A 24900-nucleotide genomic window follows, 5' to 3' on the forward strand; every position below is an offset into this window, starting at 1 on the left:
AGGATATTTTCTGCCTTGCCATCGTCTGCGAATAGGAACTTTTCCCCCGCCGAGGTCCGTGTCCATTTTCATTCAAGGTTAACATCTATACGGGTGATTGGTAACAATTGTGTTTCTTTACTGCGGGCACTGTAAAGTGACATGCGTTTCTCGTAGTATGTAGGCAGTTCAGCGATGACATCATCATGATCTGGATTGACTTACAAATACTCTAAGCTTCGTAACTTTGCCCTTTCCTCCTCGTAAATATTTGGTATTGGTATAGTTTCTTTCACACAGCTTTCTTTCATTATATTCAACACTGCCTCAGCTTTTACCATGATAGTACTTGCTGGGTGAGAATAGTGGTTTGCATTCTTGGTGACTGTGTCGTAATGCGTGTTAATTGTAGCTGGACATAACGGTACGATGCATTTCCAATAACGCATGTCACCTCTTGTAGTCTTTACCATGTACTTGTAACCATTCTGCTCTAGTCGAACATAATTAATGGCAAGCATAGCGTTGGCCATACTGTAGTATTTTGTAAGTAAACGTGTTGTCGATTTGAAAAACTATGAATGAATGAAAGCTTACTGCAAACTGAGCACATATAAAGCCGAACTGAATTTTGTTCACATTGTTTGGTATAGCTTTGAACAAGTACTCTCACTTTATAAAGAGAAGTGTTCAGTTTGTTTGGCTTGGCTTTGCCACAATAATGGTACAAAATTAAATTAATTATTTTATAATTAAAGTATTTATATAGTATTAATTAAGTGTCATGTTTAATTATTATAAATCATTATTCATAAATATTTTTATGATCATAATTGACTTATTTCTACAACAAATTGATAAACAAAATATCATCTTTTAGTTTTCAAGATATAAATTCTTTTCAAATGGATAAATATATTAATAAAAGATAAAAATCGACAAAAAGAATACGATTTTTATTTTTTACTCAATTCCATTAATATATTTATTTTGCTGAATTTGCTTATTATTTTACATTTATTATCAAAAATAATATAAATTTAATTTATATATTATAAATCATCAGCTGGTTTCACTATTTTCACTACTACACCAAAACAACAATTTTAATTTTTATATAAACACCAAGCCCATCTATTGTTTGAAACTTGTTGGATAAACGTGAGTTGGATTTTTCAAATGTTGGAGAATCGTGACTAAACAGGTGTCGTATAAATATAATTAATTTCACCTTTTGGACGTTGTTACAGAATATACTGAAATAGATGTATGGATCGTGGAAAATAAATTTCAACGACCAGTCACTATATGGAAAACATGTTATAGTAATATTCTAAGGGAGTTTTGCTGCATTAAAAAAAAGTAACACAATAAGACCCCGAAACTGTATTCCAAAACAGTGTAATGAGTAAAAGCACTCCGAAGTCATTAAAGCTTAAGTTTAACTTTCACTCGATTTATTAAAACCGTAAGATTTATTCGTGAGAGGGCTGATAGCTACATACATGGACACATTTTTGGTTTTAAAATTGGAAAGTTCTATAAAATAAATCAAAACACGCTTTCATCTGCAACTATTATTGAAATTTATTGCTTGCTTTGACCGACATTTTTAACCGTTTTAAGGTGGTATGGGTGTCTTCCTCCATCTTGGATTGTAAAAAACAGAGAATCAAAGGTCCAGATTTTCCATCAAGTTAGCAAAATTTGATGCAGGAATGCAGATGTTAAATGTACATTTTCATTTAAAAGTACTAATTTATAAGAATATAACTTCTAAATATTGATATTTTTGCAAATGTTAATTATTTATGGTTGTTTTTATTTTTTTTTTAAATTGGCATTTTAAGGGGAGGTAACTCTAACAAAGTGCATTTTCTGAAGGATTCTGTATGGAATTTTCCTATTTTGTATTTTAGCCGGAAAAAATGTACGGTGACCCTATCTTTTCTTTTGATATTCTCAAAGCAGTGTCTGAAAGCTATCTTTTCCTGAAGTATTTAACAATTCTATCATTTTGTTTAGTTTCTAATCACAAAATGGTGTTTTTTTCCTGTATAATCCATACAAAATGTGTCATTTTGTCCCGTCCTGTAGCTTGAGAAAATGCGCGGTGACCTATCATTTTTATTATCTTTTTCAACATGTATCAATAGATACAACATTTTGGCAAAGTATGAACAAATTCTATCATTTTTATTTTAGACTCCCATACCACCTTAAATAATGTTCAGTGCAATTGTTTCATGCATTTTAAACATAATTTGCTTAACATTAATTGTTGCATCGCGGTTGAACTCAAATTTATCTTGAAACATTTAATTATAATAAATAAGAAAAAATGTTAAATTACCCAATTAAAAACATTCACTAACAAAGCAAATGCAAATGCTCAAAAGAATCTGTCCAAATTGGACAGTAAGAAAAGAACGCGATATTGATTGATTGATTAATTATTTGTGTTTTATTGCCACTTTTAAGCGTCACTTTTTCGTGGCGTTCATTTTTTATAGGTGGAGAAAACCTGAGTGCCCGGAGAAAACCAACGACCATTTATAAGAAAACTGACATTCCTAGTCAGTTAATATTGGAGTCAAGTTCACCCCGAGTTATTGAACATATGGGTCAAATCTATTTTGCGGTAAATGACGACATAAGTCGGCACCTGATTTCGGAAATGAGAATTAAGTATTTTAATATCTGTAAATACATTCAAAATTTTAAGCAGACCATGTTTAAGTTTATAAGTTTAAGTTCTTGTACCATTTTTTTTTTTAATTTTCAGGTGGAAATTCGATTTTGAAATAACAAAAATTCCTAAACAAAAAAAACCTCCAGTTTTTGCTTTTAATCCTACATGGTTGAAATGAAAAATAGCACTCTGTAAAAATTAGACCAATAATTATATATCACGGTACAGTGTTTCCAATAGTATTATATATGGAAAATGCATTGCCTTGTATCATTTCGTTTGTTGACTTGTATATCAAGCTTTTGTCAATATATAATAGCTCTTAGTACACGTGTAGTATAACAAATGGCATGCATGTAGCACACAGTTTTAATTAGTACAATTAAAGCACGTGGATTTAAATAAATGTTGATACTAATCCATGTTTTTTTCAATCGACATGAGAAGGTGAAAGGGCGATTTGCGTTTTTTTAAACTTATTTAATGCTGAACGAAATTTAAATTCTTGTTATTTGATCCAGAACAATAAAAAGAAAATTAGTTTTTTTAAGATATGTGTTTATATGCGTGGGTATCCCATCATAGTTATGACTATTTACCACTATCAATCCTCAGCATAACACTATCAATCCTCAGCCATTACCTAAAAAAAAACTATTTCATTGTTTGTTGTATTTTGTTGTATTAGGTTTTTTATTTGTTTTATTTGTTTTTATTTTGTGTTTGGTTTTTGGTTTTAAGGGGATATCCTTATTGGTACCAAAACTCGTTGATTGAATAGTATAGTTCTGTGTTTGTGTAATTAAGTTCCCCTATAACATCATGAAACTCTTCAAAGGCAAACATTCTATATCTTAAAACTGTATATTTCATTATCATTCTAATAAGGTAATTTTATTTTAAGTAACTACTTCCGCCTACATTGCATTGATTTTTTAAAATATTATTCCTATGTTTTTGGTGACAGTATCCAGCGTACTTAGATTTTCAAAACAGGAAGAAACAAAGACGACACCAAGTATCCCGGCAGGTATGTCATACGTAAAAAGCACCAAAACTCGTTGATTGAATAGTATAGTTCTGTGTTTGTGTAATTAAGTTCCCCTATAACATCATGAAACTCTTCAAAGGCAGACATTCTATATCTTAAAACTGTATATTGCATTATCATTCTAATAAGGTAATTTTATTTTAACTAACTACTTCCGCCTACATTGCATTGATTTTAAAAAATATTATTCCTATGTTTTTGGTGACAGTATCCAGCGTACTTAGATTTTCAAAACAGGAAGACACAAAGACGACACCAAGTATCCCGGCAGGTATGTCATACGTAAAAAGCATACAGTATGAACAGTTATCAAAGTGCTCTGATACAGAAAATGAACAGAGGTAAAACGGAGAGGGTAGTTAGCTGTCTTAAAATTTTACAATGAGTCCGTTGAGTGTTTTCACAGCGACAAAAACTATGAAGAGAAATCTAAATGACAACATATAGTCTTCAAAAGGCTACTGTCGCCATTTATATTGTCTTTTGATTGTTTTTGTGTAAAATGCCGTTTGGGGATCTGGCAATCATACGTACAATGTGCTTTGACGTAAAATATGGATGCAATCATTACGTAGAACGTTTTCTAATTTGCTAAAAGACTCAATGTTATTACATGCATACAATACACTTCGTAGCAAATATCTACATCAATTGTCAAACAAAATAAAATTGCGCTTTTGAAACTCATCTTTTTTCGCCAAAACCTTTTTCATGTAGAAGTTATCGCTCTTATATCAAACTGATAGAAGCTAAGCATATACCAGTTTTAAAATAAAACCACGTGTTTGTCAATCAGCACAAGAAAAGTTTATTTCTAACACCAGTTTTGTTTGAAAATAAACGTAATATGCCTTTTTGTTTTGAAGCTTAGGTTCATTAAATCTTAATCATCAATAAAACATTTAACTGTTTCTTCCCATTATTTACTCATGTGTAAATATTTTTTATATACTTTTGAAAGTCAACATTTGTTGAAACTAGTTTGAGGAAGGGCCGGCAAAAAAAACTATAAAGTTTTAAAGACAGTTTAATTTTAGCTGTTTCGAATTTTGTTAACAAAAGTTGTGATTGTGATTAAAAGGCTATGGGTGGACCCATTTAAGTGATTCACAGCAGTTTTAATACATTTTTTGTTTTGAAAGACATTGCTACGAAAAGTGTGGAACGAAAGAATGCCATATTCACTGTAAAATGCTTGTAATTTTAAGATGCTTGTAATTTCAATTTCATTAATGAAAAGCCAGCGAAGTTCTTATTGACACTAGATTGTTACATTAATATAAAGGACTGGTAAATGCATATTAACTGGCAGAATGATGAGAGTTGTTCATCAGTTTAATTACGTGTATAAATTTTCTGTTAATTTGTCTTACCATTTGTTAAACAGTTATTGCATCAATGATTTGCAATATCTTTTTGCTGTGACTGTTTTTTGTTTGTTTATAAATACAACATTTACTTTGTATTGTGCGATATTCATTTTTTTATTCCTGTCTTTCATATTTACTTTATATGTGCTTTTCTGTATAAAGTATATTGTGCAATGTTGTTTTTCTTTGTTGATATAGTTGTTTTATAGTGATTGAGATTTAATTACAATGATGAGTGTTGTACCCCCATTTTTGACATTATTACTATCATACCGCTTTGCTTTGCTCACATACTGTTGTCTATATATTGAATACTATTCAGCTGACACACAGGTGAGAATTTTAGCTAGCTTTAATCTATCATCCACTATTTTTACATAAGGTAATGCTGGTACCAAATCAAGAATATGACAGTTGTTTTCGATCATATTGATGAATAAGATCTACATTTTGAATAAGATAATTTTCGTTTCCTATTTTTCCTGGAGTACGTTTCTTTTGTTATTTTACTTTTTCTCACGTGTGTATGTAATAGATTCTTAAGATCTGCAAATCCCTTCAAAATATCCAAAAAGGACCACAAAAGCTACGGTTCCGTAGCCAGCGGACCCGATACATATTTTCAATATTATTCAAATTTCTATATTCTTCGTATGGTAAAACTCGTTTATACTACTGTTACCTTTATTTACGGCATACAAATGGGTAGTCGAGTTAATTCTGATGTCTTTTAAGTCTATATTTTTAATTGTTTGTTTTACGACAAACAACATGTTAGAAACATCCTTGCACAACGTCATTATTATTTTGACCAGGCGAGTAAATGAGCCAAACATAAACAGTGACTTATTTCGGATACTCTTATTATAAGTCAAATGTTTTAGAATAACTCATTATTTATTTACTTGCTTGATAATATATCTTGCTTTAAAAAAGGAGACTTTGAGTTTGGGCCTTTCTTGTCTTTTTTTAATTGGCGGTGGTGGTGGTGGTGGTTTGGGGGTGGGGAAGGTTTGTGAAGATGTTTTATGAAATTTTCTTTCAACTTAGTTTTCCTTGTTCTTATCTATATAAACTTAAAATGAGAACAAAATTTACAAACACACCAAGAGTATTTCCTGAGCTGACACATATACTATCAGAAAATAAGTTTCGATATGGGTTTTATTGGTTCAATTCTTTTTTAATGTAATATATAATATACTCATGGGTTTTATTAGTTCAATATTTTTTTAATGCAATTTGCAATATGTATATAGGTGTCATTCGGTTTTATGCTTTTTTGTAAAATTGTTTCTTTTAAGATTGTAACATAGTGATGACTGCTGTACCCATATTTTGACTATTTTATTTATTATGTCTTTTGTTCACGCATCGTTGTAAATATAACAGCATTTGATGAGACTGTCGTACAAGTGTGAGATTTAGCGCTATAAAACCAGGTTCAATCCACCATTTTCTACATTTAAAAATGAATGTACTAAGTCAGTAATATGACAATTGTTTGTCCATTCGTTTGATGTGTTTGTCATTTGATTTTTCCATGTGATTAGGAACTTCCCGATTGAATTTTTTTCGGAGTTCAGTATTTTTGTGATTTTACTTGTTATCGAGAGAAATGATCGTGAAAGAATATCTAGCGGTGGTCAAGTATTGCGAGACGATCGGGAAAGCTCTGGTACTGGATCGTGAAAGACATCTAATCAAGAAGAAATATAAAAGGTAATTAAAAACCAATTGTTCAGAGAACAATTGAAGGTCTTTCCACCAATAAGGATCTATTTTGATATGAAAATATTAAAATTCAGTTGAAAATGTCAGTTCCTATGGCTTAATGATGTATAAATATGAATTTTGAGCAAAGGTCAAAATCTAGAACGTCAAATTTACTAATGACCTTGACCTATATTTCAAGGTCATAAACCAGGGACCCCAAATAAAAAGTCCCTAGGTCTGTAATATGTATAGTTAATGAGTTATATCACTTTACGTTTAATTCTTAATATAGGAGGGGCAAAAACTCCCATTTTATGTCTACACACCCTTTTAACCAAAATATATAAGTTACGACATGTCGCAACTAACAATTTAGTAAAAATAATTTGTCGGTATCTTATAAGGTTAATGACAATTAGTGAAAATAGGCCAAAATCAAAATTTAGAATATGACCTTGACCTTTGACCTTTACCTAATTTTCATTTTTTTGGACCAATGATCTCAAAACAAAAGACCCTAGGTCTCTATTACTTATGGTTTTCCAGTTTAAAATACATTTCAAAATTTCAAATACAAAAGGGGAACTAACTCTCATATGGAGTCTCTATACGGCTTCGGTCAAAATAAAACAGAACATCCTGAGAATGTAACGAGCAATTTGGTAAAATAAATTTGTCGTAATCTTTTATGGTTGCGAAGGAGTAGTGGCCACAAGAAAAACAGTGTTTGGGGAGATAACTCTTACAACGTAAAGTATTTGGTTACGCAGTGGTCAGTTTTAAAAGTGCATACGCTTTACGATATCATATTCCAAATATCTAAGCGACATCTTTTGAAACATCAATACTATGCAAGAAAAGAATTAGGCGGAAGAATAAAAAAAATAATAATAATAATAATTAAAAACCAATTGTTCAGAGAACAATTGAAGGTCTTTCCATCAAAACAATGTATTTTAATATGAAAAGTTGTGAAACTAAGTTTAAAATGTCATTTCAATCGTCAAATGATAGCTCCTAGTAAGCTGATTCCAAAAATATATTGTTTCCATACATTTTTTTTAAATAAGGGAGATAATTTGTTACTTCCGGTTTGAAAAATGTTACTTCCGATTATATTTGAATATTTACTTGACACTGATTCCAAAAATATCTGGTTCTATATACTTTTATATTAATAAAGTACAAAAAAATAGCTATTTGCGGTTTACAAAAGGTCACTTCCGGTTGTTTTTTACAAGGTTAAATGGTTTGATACCTTTTTCTAAAAGTTGTATATCTTTATCATGTATACATATAGAATAAAAGCAAAGGTCAAAATCTAGAACGTCAAATTAAGCTATGACCTTGAGATCAATTTCAAGGTCATAAACCAAGGACCTCAAATCAAAAGACCAGAGGTCTTTATTATATTTAGTTAATGAGTTATATCACCAAACGCGTATTTTCAAATACAAGAGGGGAGAAAACTCCCTTTTACATTCAACGTACGCTTGCAATCAAAATTTACATCTTACGACATGTCGCAACTAACAATTTAGTAAAAATAATTTGTTGATATCTTATACATTCTTTGGATATAAGTGAAAATAAGCCAAATTCAAATATTAGAATATGACCTTGGCCTTTGACCTTGGCCTAATTTTCATTTTTGGGACCAAGGACCTCAAATCAAAAGATCCTAGGTCTCTATCACTTATGATTTATAAGATAGAAATTCATATCACTTATATCAGATGCATAAGGGGAAATAACTCTCATATGGAGCGGTCATATCGCTTCGGTCAAAATAGGACAAATCATGCGAAGGATATAACGAGCAATTTTGTAAAATAAATTTGTCATAATCTTTTACGGTTGCGAAGGAGATGCGCTAACAAGGAAAACAGTGTTAGGGGAGATAACTCCTACAAAGAAAAGTATTCGTTTACGCAGGGTAAATTTCAAAAGCGCATAAACTGTTCGATATCATATACCAAATATCTAAGCGACATATTGCGAAACAAATGTTTATCGCAAGAACAAAATTAGGCGGAAGAAAAAAAAAAAAAAAAATAATCAGAAGAAAAACAATAGGTCTTTCCACAGAAAAGTGGAAAGACCTAATAATCAGAAGAAATCCAATAGGTCTTTCCACGGAAAGGTGGAAAGACCTAATTAAATAATATAATTTGATTGATTACACAGACAAATTTACAACAAATTTATACTGCCTATCAAAATGGTTTAACAGTATGATCAGTTTGTGAGAAAATCAAGTTTTTAAAAGGCAGATTGCTCCTCGATATTTCAATGGCACGAAAATTGTAAACAAACATGTTTTCTTTACAAATTCGAATGAAATAAACTATTTTCTCCGCAAAAGGGTATTTTATTTGAATGACTTAAATGGTTTTCATAGTTTGTATTGAATAAACATAATCTGAAACTTGGTAAAATGAAATATTTACACAAAATACATATTTCGGATCGTCAAAGATCACATACCGTTTTATGAAGATCGTGAAAAGGATCGTGAAAGATATGATGCTACGAAGACGTTCAAATTATTCTTCAAATATATAATAAATGATATTGAAACTTTTGTTTAAATATGGACCTCGCAGAAGGGCCAAAATGAACTGTTACGCAACAGGACAATCCATATTATCGCTCACTCAAGATATAAGTGGGGTAACAGTAGATTTTATTTATTAAAGGACAAATAATGCAAACAAATAATTATTTGTGCATTTGTGAACATGTTATTTGTATCATAGTTGGCTGATTGCAGGATAAAGGTTTTTTTTTATTGTAATATGAACTACTTACTTTTCAGGAGTAAGAGGATAGCTATATTTTGTATATTGGTTCCTATAATCTACATGTCCGTCAAACAGGATTCACCTTACCTCCACTGTGCCTCATTTTATGGATGAAAGTAAAATTTTGTGGTCAAGTCCGTATCTCGGATTCGTTTAGCTGTAGGGTAACTTTGTGTTGTTATGATTGTAAGATGTACATTTTCGACTCCTGCAAGGTTTCAAATAACATTGACCTCATTGTCATGCATCACTTGGCATTGTTCGTTTTATGTTTTTTTTGCCTTTTGCGTATATACATCTATGATTTACGGTATTCACGGTATTTGGTGTATGGTGTACATGTTTGTCTGCATGTTTTATATATGAAGTCAATTGTATTTGATATATTGAATGTCTATGTCAGGCTGTCGGTAAGGGTTCATATACTTTCGACCTTATGTTCCGAATTAAGTGGCCAAACATAAGTTTTACATTTGTCAGTTTCTTAGGTACTGTAAGCATCGGAATAACTATTTTTGGTGTACAGGATATTTGTAGAGATCTGTTTGGCATGATTTATCTGACCTTGACCTCTTTTAATGAATCTTTGACAATGTTAAGCGTATTTAACCCTTCTAGTAAAACCCTTGATATTACAGACGTTCCACAAATATACTTTCATACGTAATCTATGCGAGACATTTCAAGATTTTGGCTCTGGTATTTTTTCGTCTGTTATATGTAGTTATCTCATTTGAAATCAATCCACATCTGCTACGTTGTATATAGAGAAACTTATAACTTAAGAAAGAACTGTTGCACAAAATGTTGGTTATAGTTCAATCTCAAATGCTTCATGAAAGATGCTGATTTTGCTATAAGTTTTTGGTTGATGGTTAACTTTTTGGTTTATACGTTGCATACCCACATTATTGGCTATATTTTAATTTAAAATATATCATGATAAATTGAAATGTGACCATTACAGCTACAAAATCGTTTTTTTTTTAATTAATTCCATAGACATGCATCATGTGCATTGCGCCTTTTGTGTTTTTTCATAAAAGACTGCATATTTTCTTTATCATATTGCATAGTTATGTTGAGGAAATTGAATCATTTTGACAGACATATTTTTTTTTCGGATTTGATCCGCGTTTCGAAAATTCCGTCATTTTATCACAGATTCTGCGGTAAAATTTGCATTTAATTACATTCACGATCCGGTACCAGAACTTTCACGATCGTTCGCAATACTTGACCACCGTTAGATATTCTTTCACGATCATTTCTCTCGATGAACCGAATGACACATTTATACTTCTTAAATTGTTATCTATTATAAATTAAATTACTTGACTAATAATTTTGGTTCATTATGAATAATTAGGGATGTCAAAAGATTTGAAATTTAATACTCGGATACTCGTTCATGATACTCGAGTACTCGCGAGTACTCGGGTGAATCTTAAACGTCTATTGAAAAATTTAGATTTTAGGTGGGATGCAGTGTTTTTCTTATTACTATCATACACATATTTACGAAAAACAAACGTATTAAAAACATAGCTTGATCCTCTGTTGGTTTTTTTATATAAATAAAGAGTAATTAAATTAATTTAAATGTACATCTCATACCAATCACGTTTACCTAGAAGTCTTGATTAACAAACAAAGGTAAGTTTTTACGGCTTGTGATGAGTTAATTATTAATCCATGAAAGTGTTGATCCGTCTACAAACACCGGTAAAAATGTCTCTTATCAGTAGCGTAGGGTTCACCACAGTCAGGTCACTTTGATTTTGTTCTTGTTAAGAAATATGATCTGGTCAACAATTTCAGACGAAAGACTAGTAATGTTTGGCTTTCTATTTTTTGATACAAGTAGTGACCATGAAAACATTGCCTCGAAAGGAAAGGACGTTGCTGGTATTACTATAACTGATAGTATCCTCAGAACAAACATATTTATGTTGTAAATTGATTTTATTTAGTATTACTAAGGGGACATTTCAACGGAACTAAAGTGAGTGGAAATATGAAGAGTAATATCTCAAGATGTATAACAGGCAAACGAGTATCCGAGTACTAAAACTGCACTCGAGTACTTGGCCTTAAGAGCGAGTACCCGAGTACTCGAGTACTCGTTGCCATCCCTTTGAATAATACAATATTGGTATGCAAATTATTTCGAGGTGTTATTACAGATGCTGTCATATTTGGATCAATTGGTGGATTTACAGGATTATTATTTGTTGTTGCAATCGTCATTGTGTTCATCAAGTAAGACATATTTCAATGAACTATATACAAGCATATTATCACACATTGAAAATTAAATAGCATGTACAAACACTGTGAAATATGTCATTGTCAGTAGAATAAATTAAAGGCGCGTCATTCAAGCAAGGTGTACAGCAATTGACTTGTAAAGTGCAAATAATATCAAATGAGTGTCTTATGTACTAAGTACTAACAATGAGTAAGATAAAAGTTTGGAAAAAGAGAAAAACGCGCGTCGGACGTAGCATAACTATCAACCTGGTTACTTAAATAAGTTTATAAAGCGTCAACTCTTTTACTACGATTTTATATTGATACTGTAAAAGCACAAATTTTCGTGGGGGATTTAATTTCGTTTATTTCGTGGATAAGAATTATCCACGAAATTAAAACCCCAACGAAAATTTAACTGTAGATTTACATTATTTTATGATCTGACTAAATCTTGTTGACATTATATAATTGATGAACATAAATGCAGACAATGAAATTAATAGGTTAATTGATTAGACATCGATATTCAAAGGTTTTCTTTAAGTCAGATGATAATCCTAATCCTTTGTTTGTACAGTAATTAATAATCACCAAGAACTGTCAATCAATGTCATTTAACAGTCTAATGCATCTGTAATGCCCTCAAGTTGTAATACATTTATTACACAATCATTGTCCTTGGATAAAACATCAAAGGTGTGTAACGGCCAATTAACGTGTGCAGGTTTCAACACTTGATTAGTGCTCACTGTTACTATGAAATGCAAATATTGATTTTTCCCAATGGCAAAAGTTCACATCAGTTTTATTGAGTATTGTCAATTATAAAGTGACATTTGTATAATTTTTTTCTAAACTTAAAAACCACGAAAATTAATCCCCACGAACTTACTTTTGTATACAAAACCACGAAATTTTAACCCCACGAAAATTAATGTTTATACAGTATTGTACAGTAATTAATAATCACCAAGAACTGTCAATCAATGTCATTTAACAGTCTAATGCATCTGTAATGCCCTCAAGTTGTAATACATTTATTACACAATCATTGTCCTTGGATAAAACATCAAAGGTGTGTAACGGCCAATTAACGTGTGCAGGTTTCAACACTTGATTAGTGCTCACTGTTACTATGAAATGCAAATATTGATTTTTCCCAATGGCAAAAGTTCACATCAGTTTTATTGAGTATTGTCAATTATAAAGTGACATTTGTATAATTTTTTTCTAAACTTAAAAACCACGAAAATTAATCCCCACGAACTTACTTTTGTATACAAAACCACGAAATTTTAACCCCACGAAAATTAATGTTTATACAGTATTTCAGTTTCTTTCTTTTTTAAATTATTTTGTAACATTGTTTTCAGGCGATCGTCGATTTTAAAGATGATCGAGGAAAGTACTCAACAAAGCAATTTGCCATTGTATGAAAATGATATTGGATTACAGCAACAAGTCTATCAGGATCTTAATCCATTCAGAGAAGACATTAATTCACCATATGATGTTATGCATACAAATAATTCGCCATTGCATGAACATGATATCGGATTGGAGAACCAAGTCTATCAGGATCTGACTCCAGACAGAGAAGACAACAATTCCCCGTATGATGAACTCCACATAAAAAATACGTTATAGGAATCAACACATGAAATCCTGAGGATATGCTGAAGAAATTAACGATACATTAGAACTTAAAAAATTGTTGTGACTTTATTCTATTATTGAACCCGTTCATTATTGAACTATAATTTACATGGAACGGGGACCGCCTTGGGACTTCTGGTTCATGTTAGGCATTTGTTTTGAAGTGTATAGATTACATTTAAATCAATCAACATTGTTACAGAAAATCCGCCTACCCTTTCAAATAAATCTACATTCAGTTACAGAACTAGTGTAATGATAACACTACACCATTTTATGTAAAAATTATACATTTATTTTAAGAACTACATTTCGTGGTTACTGGACTGGTTGCCGTAACTGGGATCCTATTTCTGTCTGACTATTTTGTTTCCAAGACTTAAAACTGCACTTTTAAAATAAAGATATACATCTCAGTAGTTATTGTGCAATGTTTCAATAAGTTTGATCGAACAGTTACGGAATTATTGATCCTTATCTATAACATCTCAAATATCATAAAATTGATCGGATAACATCATATTAAAATCATGGAGAAAATATGCTTTAAATCAGCAAAGCTTTTTTATTTCAAGAGATATTTACATTCTGTAAATTGCATAATGTAGATAAATTTAATCTTTGTATGGAAAATATGGTTTAAACGAAAAGTAAATTAATAACAAGTATTTTTTAATTAAAAACAAATATTTCCTTTTTTTTGTTTTTAAAGAATAACATATGCAAAAAGACATACCCCATAACGAGGGTATAAAATATGAGACAAAGTATTTAAAAGGTCTGCTAAGTTCAATTAAAATACAATGTAAGAGGCTAGATGCAAAGAAGTTCTCACTTGTAGCTTAAACCAGTTAAGCATGTTAAGACGGCACCTTCTATAGTTTAACAGATGTGGAGGGAAATCCTGACCGCTTAATGCTACGGGGCGTTGTTGTACGTTTGACTGCTCTAAATATCCCACTAGTTCATACTTGTGTTCGTGTGGACACTCAATCTGTTGGTGGCTTAGATCCATTTACTTTGGTCCTAATAAGTTCACCAACCTGAATATGGATAACAAAGACCAGTGAATAATGCAGAAACTATTAAAAATGAAACTTGGGGTAAAAGCATTAGTGAAAATAAAATTTAAACAGTGAATCTGTTAAAACAGCACCTAAATGTTTCCTAAACCAGAAGCTGTTCTTTACAAGTTGAAAAAAATACCTTTTTAAAATTTCATAAATTTAAATTTCATTTTAATTTAAAATGTTAAATATTCAAATTTTAGAAATAATTACACCATTGTTTTCCTTATTAAATTTTGAAGTCTCTAGCCAAATGTTATTCATGAAACTTGAATAAGTGCTCATTTGTAATTTTTAAGAATGTTATATTTGAAATTGCGGTGCACTCGATAAACCTTAAATGTTTTTTTTACTCTCATTCCTTATGAGAGATAAACCCCAGAGGGAATTAGGCAGTAATAGGAGAGGATAAAATGTCGTATAAAACTGGCAATTATTAGCTGCTGTAACTGTATCATCTTAGTTGTCCGCACTGAAATCGAATATATCTGTAAACATATTTGATTTGTATCCAAAGTATGAAACAACACAATCATTTATTACGATATCCCTTTGTTCTATTTGTACATTAAGAATACATTCATGGTCTTCATACATTTGATAACACAAAACGCATGTTACGGTATTCACGGAAAATATATAAAGTAATCATAGCGCACGTATGAAGTATGAAACATTTTCACAACGGGACCGTGTAAGTCAACACTAGGGGAGACATATTGATTATGGTAATTTGGTTAAGATCTATGATGACGATGATGATGTTGCTGATGATGATCGCTTTGGCATGTTTGACCTATAAAGGTTTATTCTTACACATTTTGACTTGGATGGAGTGCTGTCTCCAAGGCATGATTCATACAACATCTTCTTAGTTCTAAAAAAAAAACCCATTTGTAAGCATTCATTCCTCCCTCTTCCCCCTCCCAAAGTTGTTGATATTCCTTTTAGACATTACCCGGCCACGTATACTTGTATTTTTGTCCATCTGATGAGTTAAGCCTTTTTCAACTGATTTTTATAGTTCGTTCTTATGTTGTACTGTTATACCACTGTCCCAGGTTAAGGGGAGGGTTGGGATCCCGCTAACATGTTTAACCCCGCCACATTATTTATGTATGTGCCTGTCCCAAGTCAGGAGCCTGTAATTCAGTGGTTGTCGTTTGTTTATGTGTTACATATTTGTTTTGTTCATTTTTTTACATAAATAAGGCCGTTAGTTTTCTCGTTTGAATTGTTTTACATTGTCTTATCGGGGCCTATCATAGCTGACTATGCGGTATGGGCTTTGCTCATTGTTGAAGGTCGTACGGTGACCTATAGTTGTTAATGTCTGTGTCACTTTGGTCTTTTGTGGACAGTTGTCTCATTGGCAATCGTACCACATCTTTTTGTTTTATATCATGTATATTTGCATCCCTTTAATAACAGAATTGTTCTTGTATTTTCATGAATGATAGAATATTGCCAAACTCCATATGGATCAGTGCACATTCCATGTTATTGAATTGTTTATAACACTTATAATTACAGTTCTTTGATTATAATTCTATATGAACAAAACAATCATTGTATTGTTCTAGATTTCGATATTTCTGTCTAATAGAATAAGTTTTACATGTTTTATAGGAATAAACTCACCAGGATTACAATTTTATATTTACGCCAGACTCGCCTTTCGTCTACAAAAGACTCATCAGTGATGCTCGAATAAAAATATGTTTAAAAGGCTAAATACAGAAAACTCATTACGTTGGACGAGACAACGTTTCGTTCCTCATTGTTGATTTCCCTATCTTAGACAGTGATGTTCCTTTTTACCCTGCCTCCTGTGTGTAAATTTACCAACTGGTTCGCCTTGCCCTTGTATGTAGTGACGTCGTATGATTCAGTGAATGTAATTCATATGTAAGTGGTAAGATATTAAGTCAGAGATGTTGGTACCACCACTTACATCACACTTTTATTTTATTTGTTCAAAGATACAAATATTTGGTTTTGAACTTTGACTGAATCCTTAAAAATTTTTCTCCAAACGAGATACAACACTTTTTGTTACGATGGTGTTTCAAACATTTGAAATCCGAAGATGTATAAGTACCGAAACCGTTGAAGAGCTATACTTAAAAAATGCATAAAATAAACAGCCAAATTCATCTGAAGCCAACTTTGCCTGAGGGAGTTGAAACCTTAGTTTCTTAATAATTTCAAAATTTATAAACGAACTATTTTAGTAAAGTTTGTTAAATCATGTCAGTTCCGAAGTACTGACTACTGAGCTGATGATACCATCGGGGACTGACAGTCCACCAGCAGAGGTATCGACCCAGTAAAAAATTGAAAACAACACGTTTAGTAATTTCTTGCGTCAGGAGCGCTTTTCTGGATATGGCTTCATCAGGAGCCAAAAATTTGAAATCAGAAGATGTATAAGTAGATGTATAATTGATAACTTAAAGTCACGATGTTCTCAGTGTCGAGATTCACTAGGTTATTGAGAGTCGGAAAAATCAGTGTCGGACTAATGGAGTGGTAAGATTGCAGTTGGGAATTCCAAGTTTAATGTCGATAATTCAAAGATTAACGTTGACAATTCCAAGATTATTGTTAATAATTCCAAGAAAAAAGTTGGGAAATTCCAAAATTAAAGTTATAAATTCCAAGATTAAGTTGAAAATTTCAAAACTAAAGTAGATATTTCCAAAATTAATGTTTGATAAAACAAGATTAAAGTTGGAAATTACAAGATTAAAGTTGATATTTCCAAGTGTAATGATGATAATTCCACGATTAAAGTCGACAATTTAAAGAGAAAAAATAAACAAAAGCCCTAATACGCTTCCGTATTTTTAGATAGTATATAATGAAAGGCAACAGTAGTATACTGCTGTTCCATAGTCATACATAGAAAGTACTCTCTTTTACTGGCAGTTAGTTCAAAGACAAGAAAAGTTTATAAACAAATCATGCATCCCAAACTCAACTGAAGCAGTTAAAGAGCTTTATGACAAAAAAAAAAAAAAAAACCAACATCAACATAAGATACGTCTACGGTCAACTTTACCTGATGGAGTTGAAACCTTAACAAAGTTGCTTAAAATTAATAAATTCATAAACAGCCTATTTCAGATTTTTTTATATAAATCATGTAACTAATAAAATATACTGACTACTAAGCGGATAATACACTCAGGGACTGAAGTCCACAAGCAGCGGTATCGACTATGTGCTGTTAAAAATTAGAACAACACTTTATTTACTTCATACGGAAGAGTAAAACGCACTTAAAAAAATAATCTCAAACAATTCCATAATAGCAAGTGCACATATTCAACAAGTATAGATTCATTTATGAAGGCTTTTTGAGTATTGATTGAATTTAAAGGAGCAATAACAAAAACATAGAAAAATCCTCTCTCTGTGTTTCATTCATGCTAACGCTGATCATTGACTTCTAGTTATCGATATGATACAAAGCGGTTTAGAACTTCGTCTATATGACTAAATGTATTTGATCATTTACCTATCTAAACATGAATAAATGTCTGAAAACCAGAGACTTCAAATAGTTGTTGTGCGGAAAGTTAGATAACTTCCGCACTCGGAATATAACTTAAACGAAGGATGTAAATGATACTCATAAAATCTGTTAGGAAATTTACAAAAAACTTGATTTTGTATGACATCTGTAGGTTGCACTTTGTAAATACAGCTGTTTCTTAAACCACGCCTCTTTTTGTGAGATTTAGAATATTCATAGAAAATTGATTTTGTTTACATACTGGTTCCCAGTTATGCTCTCTGTGTTCCATCTCATAGATACATAACTTAGGAATGTTACCAGTAAATATACATGTGCATATTATTTACATTGAAATCTGCGGTAACCCTTCATTCGAGGTAGGGGTAGTTAAGAAAATTAGTGTTAGTTTAAACTCTGAAAAGTTCAGGGCATAAAAACGTTGAAAATATGCCGAACAGCCCTATATTTTGACCTTTGAAAAAAATTGTAGTGCATATGAACTTTCAATCCTAGGATAAGATTTTTTTCAAAACTTCATAGTAAAAGTGATACAGTTTTAGCCGTAGGAGGAGTTCCTATGGAAAATTGCATTGTAGTAACGATCGAAATGAAATTTTCTATAGTGAATAAAATTATGCAATTTGAAACAGAAATACTACTACATAAATCCGTGTTGGTGTCCGTGTAACTTAAAATGACTTGTGCACTAACGTTTTCAGTCGTTTTCCCTCGTAAATATGTAGGACAGATATTTCTGTCAAAATTGTTATTCTAAAAGGTTATCAATTCAAAAAAGATCATTAAATATTGTTTTTATTGGTATAATTTTGATTTTGTTATCAGTAAATTAAAAGCAAACTAAATATTACTAGTATGTTATATACATATACACATTCATGGATCTACAATCTGTCGATACCTGTAACTTGGCATTGCACAAGGTCTTGATTTTCTCTGGCTGTTTATGACGTCTTTACACTAAATCCATTGGATGTTGGATGTGTGCGGATTGATAGTTCAGTCTTAGAGGCATGATTTGTTTTAATAATTGTTAGTGGCTTTGAACTAGCAGTCAGATAACTACGAGTACTCTCAGATCTGTTCCTACTGTCTTTTTTTGTCGGGATGTACAAGTACCCGGCCACGTCCACTTGTATTTTTGTCCATCTGATGAGTTAAGCCTTTTTCAACTGATTTTTATAGTTCGTTCTTATGTTGTACTGTTATACCACTGTCCCAGGTTAGGGAAGGGTTGGGATCCCGGAAACATGTTTAACCCCGCCACATTATTTAAGCTTGTGCCTGTCCCAATTCAGGAGCCTGTAATTCAGTGGTTGTCGTTTGTTTATGTGTTACATATTTGTTTTTCGTTCATTTTTGAATATAAATAAGGCCGTTAGTTTTCTCGTTTGAATTGTTTTACATTGTTTTATCGGGGCCTTTTATAGCTGACTATGCGGTATGGGCTTTGTTCATTGTTCATTGTTGAAGGCCGTACGGTGTCCTATAGTTGTTAATGTCTGTGTCATTTTGGTCTCTTGTGGACAGTTGTCTCATTGGCAATCATACCACATCTTCTTTTTTATATTTAGAAATTCCGAAACATCTGATCATGCACGAACATAACGTATTAATTGGGATATATGTACGCAATTCGAAGGGAATAAAGGTTCTTTTTAATGCTGGAAATTGAAAGTTTACACCCGTCATTGTGTGAGGTAACCGTATCAGTCATTCTCTTTACAAATCTTATTCAAATATTTGTATTTAAAGTACGTAAAATAATGAAAATCGCACTTAATTAATTTGATGAGTCTAAATCAAAATATTTAAAAGCGAACGATGTATAACGTGTATAAGTACCGCAATTTATAAACTTGACATAAAAATAATAGAAAAACCCACTAGAAGGTCCATTTTTGCCGAAGTAGTTGCCACCTTACATGTAAGTTTGTTCCTTATAACGTAATATGAATTAATGAACGGAATTTAGAAAATATGTGTTATAAAGCACGTACGTTCACAAAAAATAATAATGATTATGCATGAATATACATTTGTGTTCAATTTGTATTTTAACAAGACACTTATTTATAAATATAATGTATGACATACTTTCTTATTTCCTGTCAGAGTGATGTTGCACAACTTATAATTGTTTCGCAGAAGTAGGATGTGATTTATAATAAGTGAGCGCATATTAACTTCCTCGTTTTATTTCTTATATGAAAATGTCCGCCTGAGATGGCCTCAATGATTCGTGCGGAGACATTTGTTATTGTTATTTTATACTCAGTTAAAATAAAATGTAAGTATAAATAAACTATTTAGTATTTCTTTCCCGACTGAAAACGTCGCTTTGTATATGTTACGATTATAATCAGCATCTTGTTTACATATATGATGTGTTTGTGTAATACAAAATCAGAAATTACACCAGGTTTATCATTTACAATGCCAGTCACTTGTTCCGTACGCAAAAGACTTTACTGTGGCTAGAAATTAATGAAAACAGCAGCAAGGTTCTTAAGCAGCCGGTAGGTAAATATTTACACATTAAAACATATGACGACGGCATACTAAAGTATTTTTCTTGGTCAATTTTTACAAAATGACAAGATTAAAGCACATAACAAACTAAAACCTAATTTGAAATGTAGTCCCTCTAAACTTTTCGAAAACAATTGCATGCCAAATAATTAGTACGTGCTTTAGTTTGTTTCTTTTTAAGGTTAATTTCCATTATCAAGTTATTGAAAATACGTATAAATAATCTAAAACACATAAAATGCAAGTAATACATTGTGTACTAGCTCTCTTTTTTAATCATTGTTTTCTTTGTAAGAAAAAAAATCTGTTGGCTTTTCCCCTAATATCCTATATTCATTAAAACGTTGTCTTTGCATATTCAATTAAACAAACAAATTAAAAGTCTATTTTGAACTTAATTGCCATTTCAGGATATTGTGCACAACATTCTTCATATTTTAATTCAAAAATTGTAGCTACCGGTATTGCATTTTCAACGGACGTCTTTGAGTTTGAGAAGGCTAAAACACTGTGTTCTTCCGACTACCAAGTTGCAGGTAAAGATTTCTTTAACAGCTGTCAACCTAAAAATTGTGGAAAAATAGACTTAAAGGGACATGAAATAAACTGCTCAATGGTAGATGACACAACGCAAATTGTATGGATTGGCGCATACGTGGTACGTTCACCAGTTATGGAATATAAAGGTAAATACGATTACTAACATTGTAGTGAATTAATTACGCGTTATTTATATTTTTCTTGCAATTTTAACAACAGGAAACAGAGTTTACCTGTAACGTTTCATAATTCCTATACACTAAGGAAGAGTTATTTGAAATAAACTTGTAAAACAAGCTGAACGTATATAATCGCACGTAAATGACTCAACTTAGCACCAATAAAAAACTCAATAAAGATACCAAGCTTTTAATTTAAAACTAACAAACACGCGTTTTGTCTACATAATACTCATATGCAAAAATATACTTTATTAAAAACAAAGAAATATACCCTTAAGATGTATAAATACTATACCCTCTGAAAGAACCAGTTATCCCTGTTAATATACATTAACTGGAATGGTCCAATGCAGTGAAATAGACAAAAAAAAAAAACCCGATCTTTATATTTGGTCTAATAACTTAGCTAAGTGTGGTCTTATTTTTGCGTCATTAGTCTATTTGCCAATTTCCGTAACTGACTCTGTAGGTATATATTTATTTTTAGTTGTCTCCTTTTAAAGGGACATACTTTTTATTTGACAACGAACTTTTACCAATGTACCAGATACATGAAATAATTCTGCATTATAGGTGTAACCTTTAAGTTAATTTATTTTCTATTTTACATGTTTAATAACTTTTAATTTTTTGATAAGCATAAAATATAAAGCCGTAGTAATTTCAGCAAAAAAATTGTCGCTCTCCACATATCATGATTTACATCAGTGTACTATTCTACCCAAACATCAGGCGATGTTCGATCCATGGCCTAACCCACCAACGTTGGGCGTTTCGCTGGTTCTTATATTGTTCACGGGCTCAAGTCAACTCTAACAGGACCAAAATTTTCTCTTGTTGTAGTCCGCCAAGGCGCCTATTCAGCAGGGCGAATCATAGTTGTCGTCTTGTTTAAATGGTAGACGGTACGATTTTCCAAACATTCATTCCCGTAGAATTTTGCTCTTCTAAATACAACGAAAACATGTTGCACGACGAACCTACCACTGTCGTACGACAGACAATCAATGTTGTGCGATCATCGTTCGAAATTTGTTATTCGTGAGACAATTGTGAGACTATATCACGAGTGTCTTGTGACAGTCGTGAGATTGTCGTTCGACAGCCATGCGACGATTGTTTGATTAAAATCTATTATATTGATACCCACGACAATGTGTTTATCGCACGACAGTCGCACGACGAATGTAAGACACCTTCACAACAGCTACCAGACAGTGTCCGATAAAAAAACGTAGAGCAAAAAAGGTGCATGTCCAATTTTCGTCCCAAGACACACGCCAGCGCCACGATGCTCAAAATATCGTGCGACTGTCGTGTGATTGTCTTACGACGACCACAGATGACTAACGATTTGACCAAATTTCATGTCGTGGCGCTGTATAGATGTGTCGTAGGTTCGTTGTGGCCAGGCCTTAAGTATCTATTTAAATATGACCCTATATCCAAGACGATTTCTTCTTGGACTACAATTATAACATTTGTATTAAAGATCGAGCCAACAATTTAATTAGGGCCCGCCTTTAGGCGGGTCGCCTTATAGTGATCAGTCTGTCCGTCCGTCCGTCCGTCCGTAACACTTTAACTTTGTGTCCGCTCCATATCTAGAGAACCATTATGATTTCATACTTTATACTTTACATGTTTATTAACCACCACCAGAGGGCGTGTCATGATGTATGTACAACTTCCTAGGTCAAAGGTCAAGGTAAAAAAACTTTAGATTCAGTTGACCACCCTGTGTACTGTGGTGAAGATCGTGTCCGCTCTATATCTTGAGAACCGTTATGATTTCAAAGTTTATACTTGACATTCATTTTAACCAACACCAGAGGGTGTGTCATGATGTATGTACAACTTCCTAGGTCAAAGGTCAAGGTCAAAAACTTTGGTTTCAGTTGACAACCCCGTGTCCTGTGGTGAAGATCGTGTCCGCTCCATATCTAGATAACCATTATGATTTTATACTTAATACTTAACATGTGTATTAACCAACACCAGAGGGTGTGTCATGATGTATGTAAAACTTCCTAGGTCAAAGGTCAAGGTCAAAAACTTTGGTTTCAGTTGACAACCCCGTGTCCTGTGGTGAAGATCGTGTCCGCTCCATATCTAGATAACCGTTATGATTTCAAAGTTTATACTTGACATCCATTTTAACCACCACCAGAGGGCGTGTCATGATGTATGTACAACTTCCTAGGTCAAAGGTCAAGGTAAAAAAAACTTTGGTTTCAGTTGACAACCCCGTGTCCTGTGGTGAAGATCGTGTCCGCTCTATATCTTGAGAACCGTTATGATTTCAAAGTTTATACTTGACATCCATTTTAACCAACACCAGAGGGTGTGTCATGATGTATGTACAACTTCCTAGGTCAAAGTCAAAAACTTTGGTTTCAGTTGACAACCCCGTGTCCTGTGGTGAAGATCGTGTCCGCTCCATATCTAGATAACCGTTATGATTTTATACTTAATACTTAACATGTTTATTAACCAACACCAGAGGGTGTGTCATAATGTATGTAAAACTTCCTAGGCCAAAAGTCAAGGTCAAAAACTTTGGTTTCAGTTGACAACCCCGTGTCCTGTGGTGAAGATCGTGTCCGCTCCATATCTAGATAACCGTTATGATTTCAAAGTTTATACTTGACATCCATTTTAACCACCACCAGAGGGCGTGTCATGATGTATGTACAACTTCCTAGGTCAAAGGTCAAGGTAAAAAAACTTTGATTTCAGTTGACAACCCCGTGTCCTGTGGTGAAGATCATGTCCGCTCTATATCTTGAGAACCGTTATGATTTCAAATATTATACTTGACATCCATTTTAACCAACACCAGAGGGTGTGTCATGATGTATGTACAACTTCCTAGGTCAAAGGTCTGTCTGTTTGATGTAATAACTTCAAATAATGCTTCATATCAGATTATCCATACAACTTATTTACCCCACGCTATTGACAGCGGGGCCCACAGAGATGGCTCCCATCTCAATGGTATCTAGTTTATACAACACATACATGAAAAAGCAAGAATCAGTTCAATTTCATCCAAAGTATAAAGGAACGTTTCCTATTCAATGGAAATGTGAGCTCAGAAACAAGTGTTTATGCAAACGTTTTTCTAAAGAAAAACCAATTGATGTGTTTCTTGCAGTTATTTGTAATATGTGTTTTTCATATCATGAAGCAAACTAAACGGAGAATCACGAAAAAATGAAACAGGATCAAATGATTAAAAATTTGATAGATTCGGAAAAGTGCTATTGTATATTTCTAGTTTATAAAATCCTAAATATTGTTTTTGTTTAAGTCGATGATTGTTTAATGCTGTTATTTAAAGACACATCCAAATGTAGAAAAAAATATATTTTAAATATAAATTTCATTTTCAGCTCAAAAACTGTTTTACTAAATGGAATCGTATTATGGTTCCAAAATTTCGATCTTGACCTGGACTCTGTTAAGTCATGTTTGGTTACCGTAAACTAAATATAACGCTACACCAGCTTAA

The 24900-nt window shown here is 32.3% G+C and overlaps 2 protein-coding genes across 2 annotated transcripts in view; both read left to right on the forward strand.

Moving 5' to 3' along the window:
• LOC143044600 (uncharacterized) overlaps nt 1–13613 on the forward strand; it is a 37935-nt gene extending 24322 nt beyond the window's left edge. The window contains exons 9-12 of the mRNA XM_076216659.1: nt 3639–3701; nt 3931–3993; nt 11787–11874; nt 13242–13613. Of these exons, the coding sequence (XP_076072774.1) occupies nt 3639–3701; nt 3931–3993; nt 11787–11874; nt 13242–13515 (488 nt within the window). The 3' untranslated portion in view covers nt 13516–13613. The remainder of the gene's footprint in view (nt 1–3638; nt 3702–3930; nt 3994–11786; nt 11875–13241) is intronic.
• A 6660-nt stretch (nt 13614–20273) lies between these two features.
• LOC143044598 (uncharacterized) overlaps nt 20274–24900 on the forward strand; it is a 92278-nt gene continuing 87651 nt past the window's right edge. The window contains exons 1-2 of the mRNA XM_076216657.1: nt 20274–20422; nt 21120–21350. The gene's annotated coding sequence lies outside the window, so the exon portion shown is untranslated. The remainder of the gene's footprint in view (nt 20423–21119; nt 21351–24900) is intronic.

This window comes from Mytilus galloprovincialis, chromosome 9, assembly GCF_965363235.1.
Source record: "Mytilus galloprovincialis chromosome 9, xbMytGall1.hap1.1, whole genome shotgun sequence".
NCBI classification, from domain to species: Eukaryota; Metazoa; Mollusca; class Bivalvia; order Mytilida; family Mytilidae; genus Mytilus; species Mytilus galloprovincialis.